The 24273-nt window shown below is 45.0% G+C and overlaps 1 protein-coding gene across 2 annotated transcripts in view; it reads right to left on the bottom strand.

Annotated features, from left to right (window-relative positions):
- Positions 1-17955, bottom strand: part of LOC108310969 (cytochrome b reductase 1) — a 36798-nt gene extending 18843 nt beyond the window's left edge. The window contains exon 1 of one of the 2 annotated variants that reach the window (XM_017538183.2): positions 17517-17955. In XM_017538183.2, the coding sequence (XP_017393672.1) occupies positions 17517-17703 (187 nt within the window). In that variant the 5' untranslated portion in view covers positions 17704-17955. The remainder of the gene's footprint in view (positions 1-17516) is intronic. The other variant, XM_017538182.2, reaches the window with a different exon arrangement.
- Positions 17956-24273: the final 6318 nt, after the last annotated feature.

Raw genomic sequence — 24273 nt, 5'->3', positions numbered from 1 at the left:
GCCCAGCTGATTTTTTGTATTTTTAGTAGAGACGGGGTTTCACCATGTTGACCAGGATGGTCTCGATCTCTTTACCTTGTGATCCACCTGCCTTGGCCTCCCAAAGTGCTGGGATTACAGGCGTGAGCCACCGCACCTGGCCCAAAAAAAAAAGTTTTTTAACAACGAGTTTTCTTAAGTGTCCTGGTTTAAGCAATAAATTACATGGTCACCTTAACCAACATGCAGTTAATTTTTGTTCTGAAGATAAAATCCTGCCCCTATCCATCCCTCCAGTGTGTGTCAGGGAAAAATTTAGATAGCTGGAAATGTGTGGCAGATTAAAGAGTTTATAGAGTACTTCCTCAGAAGGTGGATTCCAGTATATCAGCAGGGTATCATGTATATTTCTTTTCTTTCTCTGTCGCCCAGGCTGGCGTGTAGTGATGCAATCACAGCTCACTGTAGCCCTGACCTCCTGGGCTGAGGTGATCCTCCCACCTCAGCTCCTTGAGTAGCTGGGACTGCAGGCACACATCACCACACCTAGCTATTTTTTCTATTTTTAGCAGAGATGAGATTCCATCATGTTCCCCAGGTTGGTCTTGAACTTCCGAGATCAAGTGAACCACCTGCCTCACATCCCGAAGTGTTGGGATTACAGGCATGAGCTACAGTGCCTGGCATCACGTACATTTTTTAATTCCACAAAATAAAAAAGAGCCTCACTCCACCAAAGGCTTTTATAATTTTAATGTATAAAACTTCAGGCCAGGTGCAGTGGCTCACACCTGTAATCCCGGCACTTTGCGAGGCCGAGGCGGGTGGATCACCTGAGGTCAGGAGTTCGAGACCAGCCTGGCCAACGCAGTGAAACCTGATCTCTACTAAAAATGTAAAAATTAGCTGGGTGTGTAATCCCAGCTTCTCAGGAGGCTGAGGCAGGAGAACCTCTTGAACCCGGGAAGGGGAGGTTGCAGTGAGCCAAGATCGCACCATTGCACTCCAGCCTGGGCAACCAAGAGTACAATAGTAATGATAATTAGGTCTCCCGAAGTGCTGGTATTACAGGCATGAGCCACCGCACCTGGCCTAAAATCTCTGTATTTTAAAATTGACATATAATAATTGTACATATTTATGGGGTACATAATGTTTCAAAATATACAATATGGCCAGGCCCAGTGGCTCATGCCTGTAATCCCAGCACTTTGGGAGGAAGAGGCGGGCGGATCACCTGAGGTCAGGAGTTCAAGACCAGCCTGATGAACATGGAGAAACCCCGTCTCTACTAAAAATACTAAAACTTAGCTGAGCGTGGTGGTGCATGCCTGTAATCCCAGCTACTTGGGAGGCTGAGGCAGGAGAATCACTTGAACCTGGGAGGCGGAGATTGTGGTGAGCCAAGATCGCACCATTGCACTCCATCCTGAGCAACAAGAGTGAAACTCCGCCGAAAAAAAATACACACATACACGCACAGTGTATAGTGATCAGAGCAAGGTAATTCACTTCAAACTCTTATCATTTCTTTTTGTTGAAAACATTCAATATCCTCTCTTCTAGCTACTTGAAAGCATATAGCATATTATTGTTTAGTCATCCTACAGTGCTATGTAGAACACTAGAACTTATTTTTAAACTATTTTGATATTATTGTAGATTCACAAGCAGTTGTGAGAAACAATACAGAGAAATCTCATATACACACCCAGCTAATTTTTATATTTTTAGTAGAGACAGGGTTTTTTTCCAACATCTTATATAACTATAGTTTTCTCCAACATCTTATATAAATATAGTCACATAGCACAACCAGGAAATGGACATTGAGATAATCCTCTGACCTTATTCAGGTTTTTTAAAACTTACTTTAAAAATTTTTTTTCCTCTCCCTTCTCCTCCATCCCTTATTCAGATTTCACTAGGTTACCTGTGTGTATGTGTGACCCATAAGTATTGTTTAAATAAAGAAATACAAAGCACTTTTACAGACTGATGAAATCTAGAAACTAAATTGATGTCAACTCCAACACTGTGGTTTCTCCTCCTCATGCTTTTTCTCCTCTAAGCACTCCCTATATAATTCTCTAGTTTTCTGGGAAAGCAAATGCCTCTTTCCTCAATGACCTAGTGACCTTTTAACTACAAAGTGCAATCTGCGTGTGATCAGGCAATAGTAAAATAAAAATGTATGATATATGAAGACCTAATAACACATCTATCTCCCCCTTGGCTGGGTTGGCCTCATTTCTTACACGCGCGCGTGCAGGCATGCGTGTGCACACACACACGTCCTTACTAGGTAGTAGGTACCATCTAAGTGCTTTGCAGCTTCATTCTAATTCTCACAGCAACTCTGTGAAGACAGAATTATCATTACTATTGTACAGACGAAGCTGAGGCAGAGAGGTTAAGTAGTTTGTCCCTCCTCAATTCATGCTTTAAAATTAATATCGTTGTTTTTAGTTATCATCTTCATATCATACAAATACCACTCCAGGTAAGGAGTCTTACATGAATGAACTTGAACATCTACATACGGAAAAAAAATACTCAGGATTTCAACACTCAAAAAGCAAATTATGAACAATGAACCATAGTAGCCTTTTCTCCCCAATACAGATCATATTATGTCAAATATTCCCAAAATAAAAACTAATCCCTGATACTAAAAGTCAAGTGTAGGTTGGACACAGTGGCTCACACCTGTAATCCCAGCAATTTGGGAGGCTGAGGTGGGCGTATCATTTGAGGTCAGGAGTTCGAGACCAGCTTGGCCAACATGGTGAAACTCCATCTCTACTAAAAATACAAAAATTAGCTGGGCATGGTAGCATGCACCTGTAATCCCAGCCACTTGGGAGGCTGAGGCAGGAAAATCGCTTGAACCCAGGAGGCAGAGGTTGCAGTGAGCCAAGATTGCACCATTGCACAGTGAGACTCCGTCTCCAAAAAAAAAGTCAAGAATAACTATCATGATAGCATGACTCAAGGGAGTTACAAGGGTTGCTGTGGGAGCGGGGAAGTTCTGATGTGCCTAGAATGTTGCTTCTTAGTCTGGGTACCCAGATGTGTTCATGTGATTAAAACACATCTCTTCTGATTTAGGTACTTTGTGCGTGTATGTTGTTCTTCAGTAAAAAGTTTACTTTTTAAAAATGTTGGGGCCAGGCACAGTGGCTCATGCTTGTAATCCCAGCATTTGGGAGGCTGAAGTAGGTAGATCGCTTAAATCCGGGAGTTTAAGACCAGCTTGGGCAACATGGCGAAACCTCATCTCTACAAAAAATACAAAACTAAGCCAGACCTGGTGGCGTGCACCTATAGTCCCAACTACTCAGCAGGCTAAGGCAGGAGGATTACTTGAGCCCAGGAGGCAGAGGTTGTAGTGAGCCGAGATCGAGCCACTGCACTCCAGCCTGGGCAACAGGGCAAGACTCTGTCAAAAAAAAAACCAAAAAACAAAAAACGAAACAGTTGCCAAAAATTCAAAGACAACTGTGTTCCCAGTGAAGACTTCTTACTCTTTCTAATAGTATGAAGCATCACAGAGAAATGTATCAAATTTGCCATAAAACTGAACTTTACCCCCTTTGAGTGTCAAAACTTGATTTTTAAAAACTTTTTACATTTACACAAGAATCTTTCAAATTGGCTGCACACTAGCTTTTCCTGTCTGGCAGTAGAATGAATAGAACACATTTAATCTTTTATTGATGATTTGGGGTCATCAATCAAACACCAATTATTTTCCTGTTGCTCTAAGAGGAAGCCCTTAGGGGTTTCTGAAGCAGAATAGTGCTCACCTCATGCTTCATGATCCAAATGAGCCCAGATAATTACGGTTTGAGAGTCCCTTGGTCTCTTTAAGAGTTTTTCTATCTATCTTGTTTTGTTTCTTGCTTGGGTTAGGGCACCTACCTCCAACCTCTCTCCTCCATCACTTCATCTCATCCTTGATTCCACCAGCTCTAAGTTTTAGCTTATAAAATGTCTTATTTTTATTTACGTATTCATTTATCTTGAGACAGGGTCTCACTCTGTCACCCAGGCTGGAGCATAGTGATGCAATCTCAGCTCACTGCAGCCTCCGCCTCCCGGGCTCAAGCCATCCTCCCACCTCAGCCTCTAGAGTGACTGGGGCTACAGGTGCGTGCCACCACGCCCAGCTAACAGCTTATAAAAATTTATGTTGCTAAAAATCTTAACGTCTGTTAAATCTGGGTTATGGGTACTTAGGGATCTATTATGTTTTTTCTTACAGTAGAAAAAGTTAATTCTAGTTTTAAAGTTAAAACAACATTTTCTTAAGCCTGCAAATTCACTAGCCAATCAGTCTTATGTACTCAATAGACGGCTTGCAGAGATTTCAGGGGCTCTTGTACAAGTGAGGCATGTGACCTTTAGCATGTGGAGTTTTCAGCATCTATCCTGGCTACATAGCGGCTCTGCTGCAAAGCTCGATATGGTTCAAAATACTCTCTGGATAAATGAAGGATAACTGCAAAATGCTGCATTTGCATAAGCTGTTTACATGCTTTTTAAAATGTATAAGTAACAGAAATATAGTGGACTCTGGAAGAAAAGGGCAACCTTTAAGCCACATTTCCAAAACAAGAATCTATTCTCAACAGTTATAAAAACTGCCTGGAAAGTGGAATTTAAATATTTCTTGCTTCTTTGACTTGGCACTTACCTAGACACCATTCCTGAGGTTCAGTGAGAAGGAAGAAAAAGGTCTCCTAAGCCCACAAGAAGGGGAAATGGTATAAAACAGCTATTTGTGACTGAAACAAGGGTTTGCTGTTAGAGGCTGTAGTTGGCATTCCATTTCTCCCAGAAAATGAGGGGAAATACAAACATACACACACACACACACACACACACACACACACACACACACACGAGAAATGCTTTTTAAAACCTTTAAAAGAAAAAATATTGAGGGTGGAACCTGCTAGCATGATAAAAAGAAAGAAAAGGAGGGAGGAAGAAATTAATACCTGTGTATAATTATCTTTAGACAATGAAGAGAAAAATACAGTAACTTGAATTTGGGTTTAATTATTAGAAAATGTCAGCCGGGTACAGTGGCTCATGCCTGTAATCGCAGCGCTTTGGGAGGCCGAGACAGGCAGATCACATAAGGTCAGGATTTCAAGACCAGCCTGGCCAATGTGGTAAAACCCCATCTCTACCAAAAAATACAAAAATTAGCCAGGCATGGTGGCGTGCGCCTGTAGTCCCAGCTACTCGGGAGGCTGAGTCAGGGGAATTGCTTGAACACGGGAGATGGAGGTTGCAGTGAGCTACTGCACTCTAGTCTGGGCAACACAGTGAGACTAAGAAAGAAAAGGAAGAAAAGAAAAGAAAATAGAAGAAAAAAAAAGAAAAGAAAAGAAGGAAGGAAGGAAGGAGAGAGGGAGGGAGGGAAGGAGGGAAGGAAGGAAGGGAGGAAGGGGGAGAGGAAGGAAGGGGAAGGGAAGGGAAAGGAAAGAAAGAAAGGAAAGAAGAAGGAAAAAAGGAAGGAAGGAGGGAGGGAGGGAGAGAGGGAAGGAAGGAAGGAAGGAACAAGAAAGGAAGGAAGGAAAGGAAAGGAAGAAAGAGAAAATGTCTCAGCTCCTTGTTGCATAATCAAAACTCAGGAATATGTGAAAATGTATACTCTCTAAAATATAATCTCTGGTTTGACACCAGCTTTCCATCCATATACCATTACAAAACCATTTATATACACAAGATTGTCTTATAGCAGGGAATACAAATTTAGAATCTGTCAAAGTATCTGTGGCAGGGGAAGAGTGCTTAGAGGGAGAGAAATGTCCCCAAACATGGAAAACATTTTGACTCTAGATCTTCTGTGTTTAAATCTTGTGATTCATGAGGGTGGGGAACATGTCTATCTTGTTCATTGCCACATCCCAGTATTTAACATAGAGCTTGGCATATAGTAGGAATTCAGTAAGTATGTTTTTGTTTTTGTTTTTGTTTTCTGAGACAAAGTCTCTCTCTGTCACCCAGGTTGGAGTGCAGTGGCAGGATCTCAGTTCACTGCAACCTCCTATTCCAGGGTTCAAGCAATTCTTGTGCCTTAGCCTCCAGAATAGCTGGATTACAGGTGAATGCTACCATGCCTGGCTAAGTTTTGCATTTTTAGTAGAGATGGAGTATCACCATGTTGGCCAGGCTGGTCTGAACTCCTGACCTTAAGTGATCTGCCCACCTCGGCCTCCCAAAGTGCTGGGATTACAGGCATGAGCCACCATGCCCGGCCTAAATAATTCTAAATAAAGCACAGGAAAAATTGCTGATAAAACATAGTAGTTCATTCAGTATTCCCAGCAAACGAGCAAATCTTTTTAAAAAATTTATTGAGAGTTGACAAAAATTGCATATATTTATGCTATACAACATGATGTTTCCATATATATACACACACACACACACAGTGAGATGATTAAATCAAGCCAATTAACATATCTATCACCTCATATACTTATTTTTTAGTCTTTTTTGTTGTTGTTGAGATGAAGTCTTGCTCTGTCACCCAGGCTGGAGTGCAGTGGCACGATCTTGGCTCACTGCAACCTCCGCCTCCTGGGTTCAAGCAATTCTTCTGCCTCAGCCTCCCAAGTAGCTGGAACTACAGGCACTTGCCACCATGCCCAGCTAATTTTTGTATTTTTGGTAGGGATAGGGTTTCACCATATTGGTCAGGCTGATCTTGAACTCCTGACCTCATGATCCACCCACCTCAGCCTCCCAAAGTGCTGGGATTACAAGCGTGAGCCCCCGCGCCCGACTAGTCTTTTTTTTTTTTTTTTTTTTTTGAGACAGAGTCTGACTATGTTGCCCAGGCTGGAGTGCAGCAGCATGATCTCAGCTCACTGCAATCTCTGCTTCTTGGGCTCAAGATATCCTCCTGCCTCAGCCTCCTGAGTAGCTGGGATTACAGGTGCACACCACCATGCCTGGCTAACTTTTGTATTTTTTTTGTAGAGATGGGGTTTTGCCGTGATGTCCAGACTGGTCTCCAGCTCCTGGGCTCAAGCGATTCTCCTGCCTCAGCCTCCTAAAGTGCTAGAATTACAGACATGAGCCACCACGCCAAGCCCATAAAATGCACAAATCAAAAAATTTAAGAAAAATTGTACTGCTGATCTAAGTATTAGCTAATAGAAGACAAAATGGTCCTTTCAAATAAGTAAAAAGCACTCTGCACTTGGACCCACTTAACAACTTGAAGTGAATTCAAAAATAAAAAAGAGTAAGTTATTGAGTTTGAAGTACGCTGGAATTTTAAAACACTTATAAATTCTACTTAAACATGGTTTGCCCATTCCACTTCCCTTCCCTCTTTGAATAAAGTATTATTTCGCTCTCCTTGGGAGAATGCTCAGAACAGGATTATCAATCTCCATAACTCATTTCCCTCTGCACGCAAGAGCTTACCACATTCTATCCAAAGGACCTTAAATTTAAATGAAAAAGCAGAGAATCTTCTTTATATAAACTTCTTGAAAAGATTCCTGCAGTGGCTTTCAAAGAGAATCAGATCTTTGAAACATATCTGTGCATTCAAACTGTCTCACAGCATGAATGTCATAAAACTGAAAATCTCTGGAAAGTCAAAATGAAGGAAGTGATTCAGATGATTTGGAAGATACTTTTAGCTCTAGAAACATCTCTTTGAGTGATTAAAATCCTCACAAAGGCAGCTACTTGGTACCAAATACATACATAAAAAGAAAAAAATTCAATTAATTGACTACACATTTACAAATATTCAGAAATTGTGTGTTGTCAGAAAGATCAACTATATTTTCTTGTACCTCATATCAGTATTATGACAGATTAGAAAGAGTACTGGCTCTCATATTACCTGGTTGTCTGACCCTGGCCAGACATTTGGTCTCTAAAATGAAGGGTAGAACTTAAGGTCTCAGCCAGCTCTAAATATTTAAGGATCAGTATAACTTACATTTCTAAACAAAACAAAACAAAACCATCATAATTTAAGCTGGGCGCAGCGAGGTGGTTCACACCTGTAATCCCAGCACTTTGGGAGGGGTGGGAGAGTCGCTTGAGCCCGGGAGGTCGACGGTGCAGTGAGCCATGATTTCACCACCACACTCCAGCCTGGCTGACAGAGCAAGGCCCTGTGTCAAAACAAACAAACAAAAAGAAACCATAACTCGTGTCCAACCAAACCAAATGGGAACAGCTTGCGGACAGGGTTGTATCTTACTTGTTTTACACAGTTGTCTGGCACACAGTAAGTACTTAATAAATATGTTAATTACATGGATAGAATAATACATGAAGAAATTGAATGAATAACAACAAAAAAATCTTAGAAAAGTACAGCCAAAGTCTGTATAGTCATTTCCAAGCTTGTTTTGACCATCTAAGAAAGTTTCTATATAAAGAAAAAAGTTTTAACAAAGATTTCTGGTCTTTCTCTTTTCTTTTTTTTTTTTTTTTGAGACAGGGTCTCGCTGTGTTCCCCAGGCTGGAGTGCAGTGGTATGGTCATGGCTCACTGCAGCCTCGACCTTCCAGGCTCAAGTGATCTTCCTGCCTCAGCCTCCCAAGTAGCTGGGACTTACCACCACGCCGGGCTAATTTTGCATTTTTTTGTAGAGATGGGGTTTCGCCATGTTGCCCAGACTTGTCTCCCTACTTGGCTTCCCAAAGTCCTGGAATTATAGGCATGAGCCACAGTGCCTGGCCCTCTATCTTCCTTAAAAAGGAAGAATGTTCTACCTTTTAAGGGAAAAATTTAAAACCTCACAAAGTCAAGTCAGAAAACCCTAGCAGGAGTCCCCTATAAACTGGAAGCTATGGACTGGAATTTGGTCCAAATATGTTGTTTTGTTTGATCAGCCCAATGCTTTGGAGGGCTTTCTGTTTGTTTTTGTGGCTGGTTTACTTTTTGTTTGAACCGATTTTTAAAAATCTGGATTCTCTTAGGAGAATGAGAAGCTCTGGCAACCTTGGACCGGCATCCTCACGTAGCCATGATATGGGACTCAGTGGAAGTTTTCTGTTTTGCCAGGAGTGGGCACTCCCTAGTTCCCAGCAGTTCCCACCTCTCCCACAAGCGTACACCTATACTCTGCTGCATGAGGATTTGACCTTTAATTAACTGTCCCAGTAAACAGATAAAGTGGTTTGTCACCAGTGTTATTAGGCAATGCTGGTTTTAATAAAAACTGACCTGATTGGTAAACTGTGTCTGGACTGAAAGAAACAATGAAAAATCTGTAAATACCTGATGATAACGCCAGTACTTCAGCCTTCCCAGAGTGCAGTGATAACTGTTTTTTTTTTTTAATTAATTGCCTTATTTGATAAGTTTGGCACAGGCCCTGTGTGATAACTGTTATAGCCTATATTAATTCCCTAGAGCTACCATAACAAATTACCAGAAATCTAGTAGCTTAAAACAGCATATTTATTCTCTTACAGTTCTAGAGGCCAGAAATCAAAAATCAAGGATGGTCCTGAGGGAGAAGCCATGCCATACCCACTTTGGCCTCTAGGGGCGCCAACAATTCTCCACTTTCCTTGGCTTGTGGCCACATCACTCCAATCTCTGTCTTCACATGGCCTTCCTCTCTGTGTCCTCTTTGCTTCAAATCTCCTTCTCCTTTCTCTTATAAGAACACTAGTCCTAGGGTCTAGGGCCCACTCTAAATCCAGGGTGATCTCATCTTGAGATCCACAGTTAACATCTGCCAAGATCCTATTTGCAAATAAGGTTACATTCACAGATACCTGGGACATAATCTTTTTGGGGGCCACTATTCAACCTACTACATAGCCCTTGCAGGGGTTATGGAACTAGGCATACAGAGTACTACAAGAGACAATGGTTCCTATGGGGTATGGGGACTTTAAGCTCTGACATTACCAGTGCAGATCTCTTCTCCCGGTGCTTGAGCTGCCACCTGAGGAAAGGATAGCTTACTGAGGGCTATGTTGACTGCTGCTGCAAGGATGCCCACCGCCACTGTGCTGCCAGCAAGCTCTGGCTCCTGTCCTACATCCTTCTGAGTAGACTGGTGTCTAGCATGGTCTTAGTAGTTTCTCATGTCTGAATGTTTAGCTGAATCCAGAAAGACACCCTGGTGTGTGCTATTTACGTTATACACCTGATCCTTATAGGTGTGATCCTCTGGTTTAAAGAACTGGCCAAACTTCCATCAATTTAGTAAATATTCATTGAAAGCTTATTATGTGTTAGGTAATACTGTGAGTATAGCATTGAATAAAACAGACAAAATCTCTTCCTTCTGGGAGCTTATATTCTAGCAGGATAAGACAAGCAATAAATAATAGTCAGTGGTCAGAATTTGAATAATACTGTATTTTGAATTCAGAGTCTGTAAGATTTTCTAGTGAAATGGTTGAGAAGTATGAAAGAGAAGAATCACAGATGACTGTATAATTTTGCGCTGAACAGCTAGAAGGATAAAGCTACCATTTACTGAGATGGTGGAGCCTATGAGAGGGGTTGGTTTTGCAGACATGAGGAAGATCAAGAGCTGAGATTTGGCCATGTCCATTTGATATTCTAGTAGTAAGTTTGAGTAGGCAAATGGATATTTGGGTTTGGAGATCAGGGAAGAGTCTGGGCTGAATATACAAATCTGAGAGGGTTCAGTGTATAGATAGTACTTAAAGCCAAGAGGAGACTGGGTACGACTGACTACCAATAAAGGGAGTGTAGAAAAAAAGAAGTGGTCAGAAGACTGAGCCTTGGGCACTCTAACCGGATGATGGGAAAGAAATAGCACAGGAGACTGAGGATGGGCCAGCCAGGAAAGAGAGAAGAACCACAAGAATCAGGTGTTCTAGAAGCCACCCAACTTAACAGGTGACAAAAGAGAGGCTAAGTAAAGAAAGTGTCCCGACCAGGCACAGTGGCTCACGCCTGTAATCCCAACACTTTGGGAGGCGTAGGCAGGTGGATCATCTGAGGTTGGGAGTTCGAGACCAGCCTGACCAACATGGAGAAACCTTGTCTCTACTAAAAATACAAAATTAGCCAGGTGTGGTGGCGCATGCCTGTAATTCCAGCTACTCTGGAGGCTGAGGCAGGAGAATTGCTTGAACCTAGGAGGTGGAGATTGTGATGAGTCCAGATTGCGCCATTGCGTTCCAGCCTGGGCAACAAGAGCAAAACTCCATCTAAAAAAAAAAAAAAAAAAGGCAAGTTTCCCAAGGAAGAGTGAGAAATCAATTATGTCAAATGCGGCCTTCCACTCAAACACTATGAGAACTGAGAATTGAGCAATGGAATTAGCAACATTGGCTACCATGTTAAGTGCGATTTTGGTGGAGCAGGAGGTGGAAACCTAATTGGAGAGGGCTCAAGAACAGGAAGAAAGGAACTGTAAACTGCAGGTATGGACAAAAATTTCAAAAAGTTCTGTGGTAAGGCAAGCAGGGAATTGAGGCAGTAGCTGAGGGACATACAGGATCAAGAGTGATTTTGTTTTGTTTTGTTTTCGAAGATGATAGAAATGATAACATGTTGGAAATAAGCCAGTTAGGGAGAAACTTAATGATGCAGAAAAAGGAGGGAGAATTGGGAGGAAGGCAAGAAGAGGCACAGATCGTACTTAAGCAGTAACATTCTCGGAGCTAGAGGCCTTAGAATAAAGATGCATTTCCAGTGCAAAAGGATGTCCATTCTTCCTGAAAGTTGACTAAGCCTAAACTGGCTGAACAGTAATCACTAGGGAAAAGGAAGGGTGTGTTTACTTTAGACACTATTATTATCATCACAAATAAGTGGCTATAAGTTGCATTTTGCTAATAACAATTCAATGATGGTACAGAAAGAATCACTCATTCATTCAACAACCACTTATTCGTCTACCATGCGCCAGTTCTAGGTGTTATTCTAGATGCTGGGGATACAGCAATGAGTACCACAATCATATCTAAAACATTTTTATGGGTTGCATTATTTTAAAAGCTATGTGTATTTATTTCCAACCAAAAATATGTTAGGGATATTTTTGTGTTTTGGTCACAAAATTTTAAATCATCTCTTTATGCTCTGTAAAAACCCTTGTATTGCTAAGATTGATAGGTTTTTATTATCAATGGTGTCCCTGAAGCTTCTTTTAGAGTAGGTATTTGGGGCACTTTTTCCATTATCTTATTTCCTGGATTTTACCCCCAAGAGCCTTTTCAAATCTATTTAAGTGATCTTGGAATTTGGTCACTTTTAGATAAATTAATAGGATATCCCAATTGCTTTTTAAGAACTGCTCTTAATTTCTTTCTGTTAGTCTGTGAAATGTTAAAGGTAGTTATACTCTCTCACAAAACCAACTTGAGATCATTAAACTATTTAATTTCTCTCCCTTCAGTTTATACAATAAAAGAGTTCTACACAGGAAAGGAAGGAGTATAGAATTGCCAAGACTTCTTTTTGCTAAATTTAGACACCTGAATTTTCTACCTTTCACTAAAAAACACATTCCACCTTGCTGAACCTTTTAGAAGGTCAACAGCCACTTTGAGAACGTTTATTTGTTTCAGTCTTTTATGTAGCCTTCTTTTCAAGGTTCGTTTCTCTGATTTCCTAGTAGTATACTTATTTCATGGGAAACATTTCTTTCAGAGAAGCACAAAGCCTCTTCTAAATTCTTCCTCATTCATGTCAGAGTCTGTTGGCTAGATTTTCCACTAGTTTAAAACTTTACTTTAATTTTAGATTTCCCATGATCTGTTACACTTTCATTTAGAATATATACATTCTCCAAAATATACTTGAAATGTGGGAGGTGGGGAGAGAGGTGGGGAAAGGAAGAGAGAGGGAAAGGGAGAGAGGAAGACAGGAGAAAACGTGAGAAGGAGAGAGAGGGTGAGCGAGAAAGGGAGGGGAATACGGAAGGAGAGGGAGATTTGTTTTGGAACTTCTATGTTAGCTTTGCTTCTTTGACACTTACTTCTCTTTTTTTTTTTTTGAGAAGGAATCTTACTCTGTTGCCCCGGCTGGAGTGGAGTGGTACGATCTCACCCCACTGCAACCTCCGCCTCCCAGATTCAAGCAATTCTCCTGACTCAGACTCCCGAGAAGTTGGAATTACAGGAAACCGCCACCACGCCAGGCTAATTTTTATATTTTTAGTAGAGATAGGGTTTCACCATGTTGGCCAGGCTGGTCTCAAATTTCTGACCTCAGGTGATCACCTGCCTCGGCCTCCCAAAATGCTGGGATTACAGGTGTGAGCCACTGTGCCCGGCCAGAGCTTACTTCTTTTTTTTTTTTTTTTTTTTTTTTTGAGACAGAGTTTCACTCTTGTTACCCAGGCTGGAGTGCAATGGCGCGATCTCGGCTCACCGCAACTTCCGCCTCCTGGGCTCAGGCAATTCTCCTGCCTCAGCCTCCTGAGTAGCTGGGATTACAGGCATGCGCCACCATGCCCAGCTAATTTTTGTATTTTTAGTAGAGACGGGGTTTCATCATGTTGACCAGGATGGTCTCGATCTCTTGACCTCGTGATCCACCCGCCTCGGCCTCCCAAAGTGCTGGGATTACAGGCTTGAGCCACCGCGCCCGGCCAGAGCTTACTTCTTAAAGGTGTTTCAAAGGACTCATGCTTGTTCTTAGTTTCAAATATTGTTTACTATTTGTATATTGCATTTTATACTTAGAGTAATAACTGTCACAAAATTTAAATAATCTCTTTATGCTTTGTAAAAACCCTTATATCACTAAGATCGATAGGTTTTTATTTAGAAAATGTATATATTCTAAATTAGCCTTCCTTTCCTCATCTCCAAATATTTGTATACTACAGAAGAGAACTCCATTACATTGTGTTCATTGTCAGAGCTCTGAAATCCTATTGCCCCCAATTTTCCTCCTTGTAGCAATCACACACAATAAAAAAGTCTATTATAACATGGCGAGTCTGTAAAGTGTGCTTCCCTCGCAGCTTATAAAGTCTGTTTATTACTCCCCCTCCTTCCACTGGAGGCTTCCTAATGCTTGGGGTGAGGAATGTGGGTGGGTGGATGGGCCAAGATGTGGAAGAACTGGGGAGAACCATGCATGTACCTACATGTATGAAAACATTTATGCTCAGGTCAATTAAATGTATTATATGATTTGTCTGGTAGAGGACTTTTGGCCCCATTCCCCAGCCATGTGGAAAGGGCCTAATTCCCGAAAAGGAAGGCCCTTCCTCCCCCACAGGGAGGGTCCCTTATCTCACTCTATCCTGGCCCGGCCCAAGACCAGCAACCTTCCCGCCCAGCAGCCCACTGAACCAATCACCATCCGCCCCACCAGCTCTCCCGTAACCTCCCGTCCCACAAGCTCCCGCCCGGCAGGCTTCCTGCCCAGCAATCAACCTAGCCAATTACTACCTGCCAGGTCAGCTCTCCTACCGCCCCAGGCCCTCTGTCCCTATAAAGTCAACCGAACAAAGAAAGCGCGCGCGATTCATCCCCGTCCGCCTGAGTCGCCCGGAGATCCCAATAAAGTCGGTACCGGCCACCACGCGTCCTGCCTCATGTCTACTGGGGGCCTGCCTCCGTGGGTTGGGGTCCCACAACCAGGGGTCGCATATGATTAAAGTGATTTTCACATCCAGGATCCAAACAGGAAACAGGATGAGTCATGATGGGACAAACTCTGGATCACTGATACAAATACGGTAATTGAACCTAAAGAACACAAGATCGGCCAGGTGCCGTGGCTCACACCTGTAATCCCAGCACTTTTGGGGTCTGAGGCAGGCGAATCACTTGAAGTCAGGAATCTGAGACTAGCCTGGTCAACATGGTGAAACCCTGTCTCTACTAAAAATACAAAAATTAGCTGAGCATGGTGGTAGACAGCTGTAATCCCAGCTACTCGGGAGGCTGACGCAGGAGAATCATTTGAACCTGGGAGGCAGAGGTTGCAGTGAGTTGATATCACCCCACTGCACTCCAGTCTGGGTGACAGAGGGAGACTCTGTCTCAAAACAACAACAACAAAAACAAGATTTTCATAAGAGCAGCAGATGACAATTGCCAAAATATCCATTCACACATTTTTGTCCAAGAGTAAGCATGAACAGATTAAGTTCAAAGTTTAGAGTAACTTAAAAACCTTTTAGGAAAACTGTATATTGGATTCTAATATGAATGAAGAGTTTCAAAATATATTTTAGATGCAGGTTTTCTAAAAAGAAGATTAGGCAGAAAATAAGTATATTACCATAAAATCAGAGAATTGAACTTTGACAATAAGGTCACTGAAAAGAAAACAACTTTCATGGGTAAGTTACATAACTCTTGTCTGCCTCATTTTACTCTTACATACATGTGACATCATGCACTTAGTGGACACACAGCATGCAGTCACTGTTAGCCATTTTGATGTTTTCTCCTCTGTGACAAGTCAGGCAATGAGTAATATCACTTGTGTTTCCCTTACCCTCAATTATAAGAAGATATTTCAAGAGATATTCTCAAGCACAGAATTGAGGCAGTAGCTGAGGGACATACAGAGTCAAGAGTGATTTTGTTTCTTGGTATTAGAAGCAAAGGAAATTCTTGGTAATGGTGTTAGAAGGAAAGTTTCTTGGTATTAGAAGCTGCTCTGAAGAGTTGGGTGGGAGAGGAGACTGGTTCTACTCTTTTTTTTTTTTTAGATAGAGTCTCACTCTGTTGTCGAAGCTGGAGTGCAGTGGCGTGGTCTCGGTTCTCTGCAACCTCCACCTCCTGCCACCCGGGTTCAGGCAGTTCTCCAGCCTCAGCCTCCTGAAGAGCTGGGATTACAGGTGTCTGCCAGGCTTTTTGCATTTTTAGTAGAGACAGGGTTTCACCATGTTGGCCAGGCTGGTCTCAAACCCCTGACCTCATGATCCTTCCCCCTCAGCCTCCCAAAGTGTTGGGATTACAGGCCTGAGCCACCGCGCCTGGCTGACTGGCTCTACTCTTTCAGCAAACAAGGTGTAGACAGCTCTGGGCCAAACAAGGGCTCCACCATGAAGGAAAGAGTGCTTCTGGGGACCGTTACTTTGGAACTTGAGTATGTTTTTCTCTTTTAAGCGTAGTGGCAAAATGGCTGAGAATTACGCAACAAAATGACTTATGTGGCCAGTGGTGCTCACACCCTGATGCCGATCTCATACCAGGGAAGCCTTGGACTACTCAGGGTTAGTAACACATTCCACGACATTCCAGAGTGAGAGAATGCTGGCCACACTTGCGAAAGCTGGAGTACAAGTTGAAAACAACTAGTAAAACAGACAAAATCACTTTTCTTTAGGAATGAGGTCAGCACTCTTTTGCACACTCATTTGTGGGGGGTTAAATATTTGGTGAAGAAAAGGCAGCCTGCCTGGAGGCAAAGCTAGAGATTCAGCCAGTGGGCATCTCTTTCCAAACCTTTGCTACCCTTCTCGATTATTTTCTGCGACATAACCCCAGTCCAGCCCTTGCTGCCTTTCTCTAACCACTTTCTCAAGGCCATGCCCGTTACAAATACACAGTGTTTGCTCCACAAGCTCGAGGTTCCTCCAGCCACAAGGCAACCCGAAGGAAGCTGTCAGGACACGGCGAGCGGCACTACACAATGACAACACACACTGCCAGCGACTGCTGAACCCCACCCCCGCGCCAGCCTCAGCAGGGAGAATGCAGGCCCGGGGCTGGCTCGACGCGGGCCAAACACAGACAATCGGGGACATCCCGAGCAGAGGCATCTCCCGGTACCAGGAGGCCGCGGGCCCTCTCCAGGCATCTCCCACACGAAGTGCTGGGCTAGTGCTCAACAGGAAGCCCCGCGGGGGAACTTGGGCCAGTAGGCTGCCACACAAACAATTCGGGCTCAAGACCGTCCAATGACTGTCCAGAGAGGCGAAACACTCTTTGGGGTCCCGGCAGCTTCCCGGGCTCGACGGAGTTTAATGCTCCAGGAGGAGAGGAACCCGGCGCGGATGCTTCACTGGCCCCCCCTTGGCCAGCCCCTTCACCCGGGGTCAAGGATGTTACAAACACGGGCAAATTCTCGCTCCAGCCATCTTTACCCCGCTGCCTTCCCCTCCTCATCTGCACCCTGGAAGCAAGTTCGGCAAAAGGCTGAGGCCAAAGTGTTTCCGCGCCCGGACTGCGCAGGCTCGGTCCACAGGGGCGACTTTCGGGGGCGAGTGCGCTGCCAGCAGCAGCGCGCCCCGGCTCAAGTTTCTGGGTCTCGGAGGCACCTCCAATGCGTCCCAGCCACTCGCCGCGAAGAGTTAACTAACTGGGGCCGGCCCCGCTCCGCCGCCCCCAGCAGCGCGTCTCTACCGCTCACCCCAGTCTCGATCCGCCGGAACCGCAGCTCATTCCGGCCTCCAGAGCCTGCCCGCCTCCCTCCCGCCGCCCTCCCGCCCTGCCGACTGGGCTCCTTGAGCGCTCCCCACCGCGCCCCTCCGAGCCCCGCCATCCTCCCTCACTTCCTCAGCTGCGAGGGGCTTCACGGAGGACCCTCAGCCCCCGCCGCTCTCCCCCCACCCCCGGAGGTGCCAGTACCGATGCCCTGGATGAAAACGAGGCCGGTGACCAGGAGCACCGGGTGCCAGTTAAACTCGAGTTGGGTCCCGTCCCAGCCGAGCCCCTCTCGGTAGTGGAGGACCCAGACTAGGGTGAAGATCACCGACAGGAAGCCGACGAGCAGCGCTGACACCAGCAGCGCCAAGAAAAGCCAGTAGCCCTCCATGGTCCTCAGCGCCGCATACTCTGCACCGCCGGGGACACAGGAACTTGGCGAGGCAGCGGCAGCCTCTGGGCAGTGGCGGGGCCGGGGTGTGGATTTCTTGGGGCAGTCTCCGCCTGCGGGGAGGGACTTTCAGGGCTGCTGGCCCTGAATGTGGGGCCCCTTGGGGGTGGACAGCTGGCCCCTGCTCAAAAACGGGCCCCACCCCTGGGATCACGCCGCCGCTGAGTGCGCTCACTGCGTAGCGGCCTCGCCCTCGCCCTCGCCCTCGCCCTCGCCCTCGCCCTCGCCCTCGCCCTCGCCCTCGCCCTCGCCCTCGCCCTCGCCCTCGCCCTCGCCCTCGCCCTCGCCCTCGCCCTCGCCCTCGCCCTCGCCCTCGCCCGGCATCCAAGTTCGCAGAGGCTTCGGTAACAGACCTAGTTAGTTGCTCAAAGAGATAACTCCGAGGATTTTATACCCATCACTTTCTTTTCACCCTTTCCGTATCTCGTCCTTATTTGCCGGGAGGCTGAGTCTGGCAGTGGTGCGCCCTCTAGGTTAAGAGAAGAGAGGGATCCGTTGGATAAAGTTATTTGTGTGCTTTTAATTGATGAACCCTCCTTAGACTCAGTGCTAGAGAATTGGCTGTCTCTAATATCAAAGGGTGTTAAGGAGAAACCTGTAGGGTGATGTAAACTAAAAATAAAATCCTAAGCCCCTCACTGACTGAATGGACTTCCATGGCCAAGCAGACCCCAGAAAAACCTTAAAGCTGAGTTTCTAGCCACAACTGGAAGTCAGGAAGTCTATCCCCTCCCTTTTGGAATTTAGACTCAACAGCTGACTAGCATTAATGTTTAAAATAGAAATCGTAAGTCTGACAGAACAGACTCTTTGTAGCAAGAAGGCATTCAATTATAAACAGGACCTAAGTCACATACTCCTTACGCTTAAGGAATAAACTATGCTCTCACTGCCACAAGCTTTTTCTTTTTCTCTAGCGACTAAACAAACACTGGCTTGAGATAAGCAACATTAAAACAATTACAGCTCAGCTCGCACGCTGACCAGCTGAAGCTCTGTTCCACCAGCTGAACCCCTGTTCCACCAGCCAGAACTGCAACTTTCACTGGACAAGAGACTGATTTCAGAAACTTTTTCCTGATGAGACCACCAGAACCATGGACTGTTCTGGCCAGTTTACAGGGATTGTGCGCCTGTGTGCATTCACATCCTGAAAAGACCTTTTGAAGTATAGGGCCTATTTGTAATACATTTAAATGTTAAGTCTCCACCCCAAAGAGAACATGTTACATGCACGTTTTTTCAATATGCATGTGTCAGTACCACCTCCATTAATATTCATAGCTCCTCCTGTAACCTGTTACATGCGTATGTTTGGCCAAACTGTCAGCATAAAGTTCCAATCCCAACCCCTCTGCCTTCTAAGTGCTTATCTCTGGTCTTAGGCCAGAGACTGTGTTTATCAGCCTACAGAGTGGCCACCTTACAGGCTATAACCTTGTATAAGAAATAAAGTCTCCTCCTTTTTCAAATTTGTAATTTTTTTAAGTTAACAGTAAAGGCTGGGCACGGTGGCTTACACCTGTAATCTTAGCACTTTGAGAGGCTGAGGCAGGCAGATCACTTGAGCCCAGGAGTTTGATGAGACCAGCCTGGGCAACATGGTGAAACCCTGTCTCTACTAAAAAACGCATGCACCTGTAGCCCCAGCTACTTGGGGGACTGAGGAAGGAAGATTACTTGAGCCCAGGAGATCGAGACTATAGTGAGCTGATATTGTATCACTGCACTCCAGTGTGGGTGACAAAATGAGACCCTGTCTCAAAAAAAAAAAAAAAAAAAAAAAAAAACAGTAAACTGGGTCTCCATGAGCTGTCTCACACCTGGGCTTTGGGAGGTAGAGGCAAGAGACTCACTTGAGCTCAGGAGAGCTATGATCGCACCACTGCCCTGCAGCCTGGTGATAGCTAGACTTTGTCTTGAAACAAAACAAATAGCATGGGCAGTAGTGGGCTTGGCCTTACCCTGCAATGAAACTACTTGCAGTTTGCTGTTGAAAGAGGGAAGACGGGAACCTCCTGCACCTGGACTTGCCATTTAGTGTGATAAATGGATTTTCAACATGCCCACTTTCCCGAACCAAAGCCACTCCTTGATGAAGTGACGCTCACTCCCTGCCTCCTTCCAACATTATCCTCACCCTTCCCCACTGAACAAAAGCAGTGTCAGTGTTATCTCATGCTATTAAAGAAAAAGGATTCTGGCTGCCAGGGCTTCCAGAAGGCATTTGGGAACGTTCACTTCTAGCCTTCTTCTGTAGCTCATCTCCGAGGACCAGTTTGCCGTATTGTCCTGTTGCCATCTTGAAAGACCTTAGAATGTGCAGGAAGCATACTGGGGTGCTTTTCAAAGCAGGCCAAGGAAATAGGAGTGGCAAGTCATGGTGGTGGGGCAGGATCAAAGGCTCAGAGTAAGAGGCTGTAGACCTCACCTGTGTCATTATTTTCCCCTGGGCAACATGGCAAAACCCTGTCTCTACTAAAAATACAGAAATGCATGCACCTGTGGCCCCCGCTACTTGGGAGACTGAGGAAAGAGGGTCACTTGAGCCCAAGAGGTCGAGGCTGCAGTAAGCTGAGAATGTGTGAGTGAGACACCTCATGGGGACCTGGTTTATTGGGTTTTTGGTGGGTAGAGTAAGCAAATGGAAGAGAAGGACGCCTTCCCCCAGCACAAGGCTTTCTTTGATCTGGTCCAGCCTAGCCCTCCCCTCTAGTCCCTTACCACAACCTGACTGGCCCTGATGTCCTTGACTGTAAACTTCTCTGGCAGCTTCTGATCACTTCCTACCCACGCCCCTGCCTCTAAATTTCCCTGACCCCATCTCCACTGAAAAACCTTCCCTGAGTCTGCCCATGCCCAGACTTTTATATCCCTATTTTTATTTTTTTTTTCCAGCTCTAGTCTTCCCCTCAGAGTGGGGGTAGACAGTGAACATGCCCAGACTTTTATATCCCACTGACCTCCCCATCCAATGCCTCCCTGTGACACCTGTCAGGATTAATATAATGATCTGCTTCTGTGGCTGTCTCCACTCTCAGACTGCCTTGTTGAAGGCATTGATTCTCTAATTAATCATTTTATTCCTCCTTGGCATGTAGTAGTTACTCAATAAACATGTGTTGAGAGGCTAATGGGACTGAGTGTGTCAATCAGGGTCCTGGCAGAAAACAAACAACATATTGGAATTGAGTAATTTAATAATGAACAAGAAGTTTTATGAAGTTGTGGGCAGTGTGTGGGAAACCCCAGGCCCGAAGGGTGAAGAGTTACTAGAATCCAAAGAGAAAATTGTGTGGAGAGGGCAGTCTGACAGAAGCCTTGAGTGCAGGGATGCAGCCAGCCAACAGAAACCCCACAGGGAGAAAGATGGAAGCAGATAACTATTCCAGCTTTACTCTTCTCCACTCTGATCTTCTGCTCCAGGTCTCCCAGGGGCTAACCAGAACCTAATCAGAGACCACAGGACAGTTCATGTGGTCCATCCCAGGTCAGCTCCCTGGGACATAGAGCAGAGGAGAGAAGAGTGAGAGCCGATCTGTAGGAGTAAATGGAAACTATCCTTGAATCTTCCAGTTTTATTTTTTCAGACATTCTTTGTTCCCGAGTGCTGCAAACATTCCCTGTTTCATCTTACACTGATTATTTTCCTCTGTGAACTTTAGCTTCTAATTCTATGGCATCATTGTATCCTTATCCCTCTCCCTAAAACTATCTAGTCTTTGTCCCCAATTAATGTTTTCACCTCCTTGACCTAACACTTTCACTCCACTCTTGAGTTAATTTTGCTTCATAGCAGCAGCAGATGAGAATCTCTGAGATTCCAGACCCCATTTAACAAAACATTTCAGGAGGATGAAAACATGGCCAAATGGTACCAATGGTATTGAATCATCTTGAAGTTATATGTAAAACTCAGAGAATTTCAACTTTTAAGTTATCTTTTAAGTACCCAACTTTGATATTAAATAAAACTGTCGCTGAGAAGGGGAACATTTTCAACAAATATTGTTGTGGCTTATTGTTAACCTTTTAATTAATTATTTTTCTTTTTGAGACAGGGTACCACTCTGTCACCCAGGTTGGAGTGCTGTGGCACCATCTCGGTTCACTGCAACCTCCACCTCCTGGACTCATCCTCCTACCTCAGCCTCCGAAGTAGCTGGGACCACAGGTGTGTGCCACCATGCGCGGCTAATTTTTGTTCATTTGGTAGAGACAGGGTTTTACCATGTTGCTCAGGCTGGTCTCCCAACTCCTGAGCTGGGGAGATCTACCCTCCTCGGCTGCCCAAAGTGCTGGCACTGTAGGCGTGAGCCACCATGCCCACCTGTGAACTTTAAAAACAGAGTTTTTGGCTGGGCACGGTGGCTCACGCCTGTAATCCCAGCACTTTGGGAGGCCGAGGACGGCGGATCACGAGGTCAAGAGATAGAGACATTCCTGGCCAACATGGTGAATCCCCGTCTCTAATAAAAAAAAAAATACAAAAATTAGCTGGGTGTGGTGGTACATGCCTGTAGTCCCAACTACTTGGGAGGCTGAGGCAGGAGAATTGCTTGAACCCGGGAGGCAAAGGTTGTAGTGAGCCAAGATCGCACCACTGCACTCCAGCCTGGCGCCTGGCAACAGAGCGAGACTTTGTCTCAAAAAAGAAAAAAAGAGTTGTTAAATGATAGAAGTTTCCCTCTGGAGATGGTAAGCAGTTTGTCACCAAAGTATCTAATCAGACTCAATAACCTGTCAGGAATGCTATTGAGTGATTCCTGACGTTGCGGGTAGGGGAGAGCATTGAAGAAGATGGCCTTCCTAAAAACCTAGATGCTAGAAACATGTTGATGCAGAATTGTTTGCCCCTGGCAGAAATGTAGAATATAGAATAAGGAGACATGTTGTGAGGGGTGTGGAAAGAAAATCCAAATCCCGTCCATCGGGAGATGAGGCATCGGGTGCCCTAGATGTCATGTCTATTGAACTTCCACAAGGTAATGTTGCATTTCTTCTGGTGCACACAAAAGTCCAGCATGTTACCAGAAAGTAGTAATAAGCTGTACCCAGTGGTTTGCTTTGTGAGATAAACAGACCACTTTTCACTTCTGATTGTTGACTGCGTGTTGGTTCCTCTCTGTTTGCCCCTCCACTCTCCACCCTTTGCCTTGTCTTGTGCTCTGGCAGGCTGACGCCTACAGACTGTGTCATCTGACCCTCCTTGTCCTCTAGCCTCCAATTGGGTTTGGCTGATGGGTGGTGGTGACTGGGGATTAGAAGGCAGGAAGCCAGGTCAGCCTATTTATCCCACTGGGCCTCCTTGTTGGGACATGGTTTTGCAGTGGTTGCGTTCCTCTTTGCCATGCGACTTTCAAGTGTCCCCTCCTCCACAGCTGTGGCTCTCACAGGGTTCCGGTAACACCATCACCACTTGCTTCTACGTGTCTATGAGTGGTATTGGCCTCCTGCTGTTGCTTTACCCTGGTCTTCACCACTCTTTGCTGAGTTCCTTTAAGTCTGTTGCATCTCTGTAAATAGTCCATTTATTAAACTCACTTCAATTAAATCCTTTGTGGAAACCAGCTATTTCTTGCAGGACCAGATACAAGTGAAAAAATACTCTGACCTTATATTACTGTTCCCCTAGGCTTTTGTCCATTCCTTCTCAGGACATATGATAAATGGAGGAATGGATGCAGTGAGAGAAAATCACATGCAGGAGGGATGAGTTCACACACTTTCCCACATTCTCTTTTCCTCCCTTCTGCTGGTTAAGAGATTTGGACCAATGGCTGAGTGTGGTGGCTCATGCCGTAATCCCAGCACTTTGGGGGGCCGAGGCAGGCGGATCATGAGGTCAGGATTTCGAGACCAGCCTGGCCAACATGGTGAAATCCTGTCTCTACTAAAAATACAAAAAACTAGCTGGGCGTGGTGGCAGGCGCCTGTAATTCCAGCTACTCAGGAGGCTGAGGCAGGAGAATTGCTTGAACCCAGGAGGCAGAGGTTGTAGTGAGCCGAGATCGTGCTATTGCACTCCAGCCTGGGCGACAAGAGTGAAACTCTGTCTCAAAAATAAAAAAAAGAAATTTGGAGCAGAAAGCTCCCCCAGATGACCAAGACAAAGGAACTCCCTGCCAGCATCATGACTCATGAGGCAAGCCAAGTCCCGGAAGTGGTCAGAGGTTCCTTGGTGAAATAAAGCAAGGATTACTCTTTTGAAAAGAACACGGTCAAACCCATGTTAATGGGAAGAATAAACTTTCTTCATGTGAGGCTGGACTGTGTTGTCTGAAACAAACACCTGCATTGCTGAGGGATTTTTCCTCTGCAGGAACTGGAGAGATTAGACACTGCTCTCACCATGGGGAGCTTGGCTATGGAAGGAGCCTCTCCCTGTTCTCTAACTCAATAGGCTCTGGGTCCACCTGCCCCATGTGGGCAAGGCTGGGGCAGTGGAAGTTGTATTGTCTCTTCCTTTGGGAAGAGGCAGGAAGAAACTCTCCTACTAAAGGAAGACAG

This window comes from Cebus imitator, unplaced genomic scaffold (genome assembly GCF_001604975.1).
Source record: "Cebus imitator isolate Cc_AM_T3 unplaced genomic scaffold, Cebus_imitator-1.0 Scaffold110, whole genome shotgun sequence".
NCBI classification, from domain to species: Eukaryota; Metazoa; Chordata; class Mammalia; order Primates; family Cebidae; genus Cebus; species Cebus imitator.
Note: the sequence above shows the minus strand (reverse complement) of the source record. Positions and strands in the feature narration are given on the sequence as shown.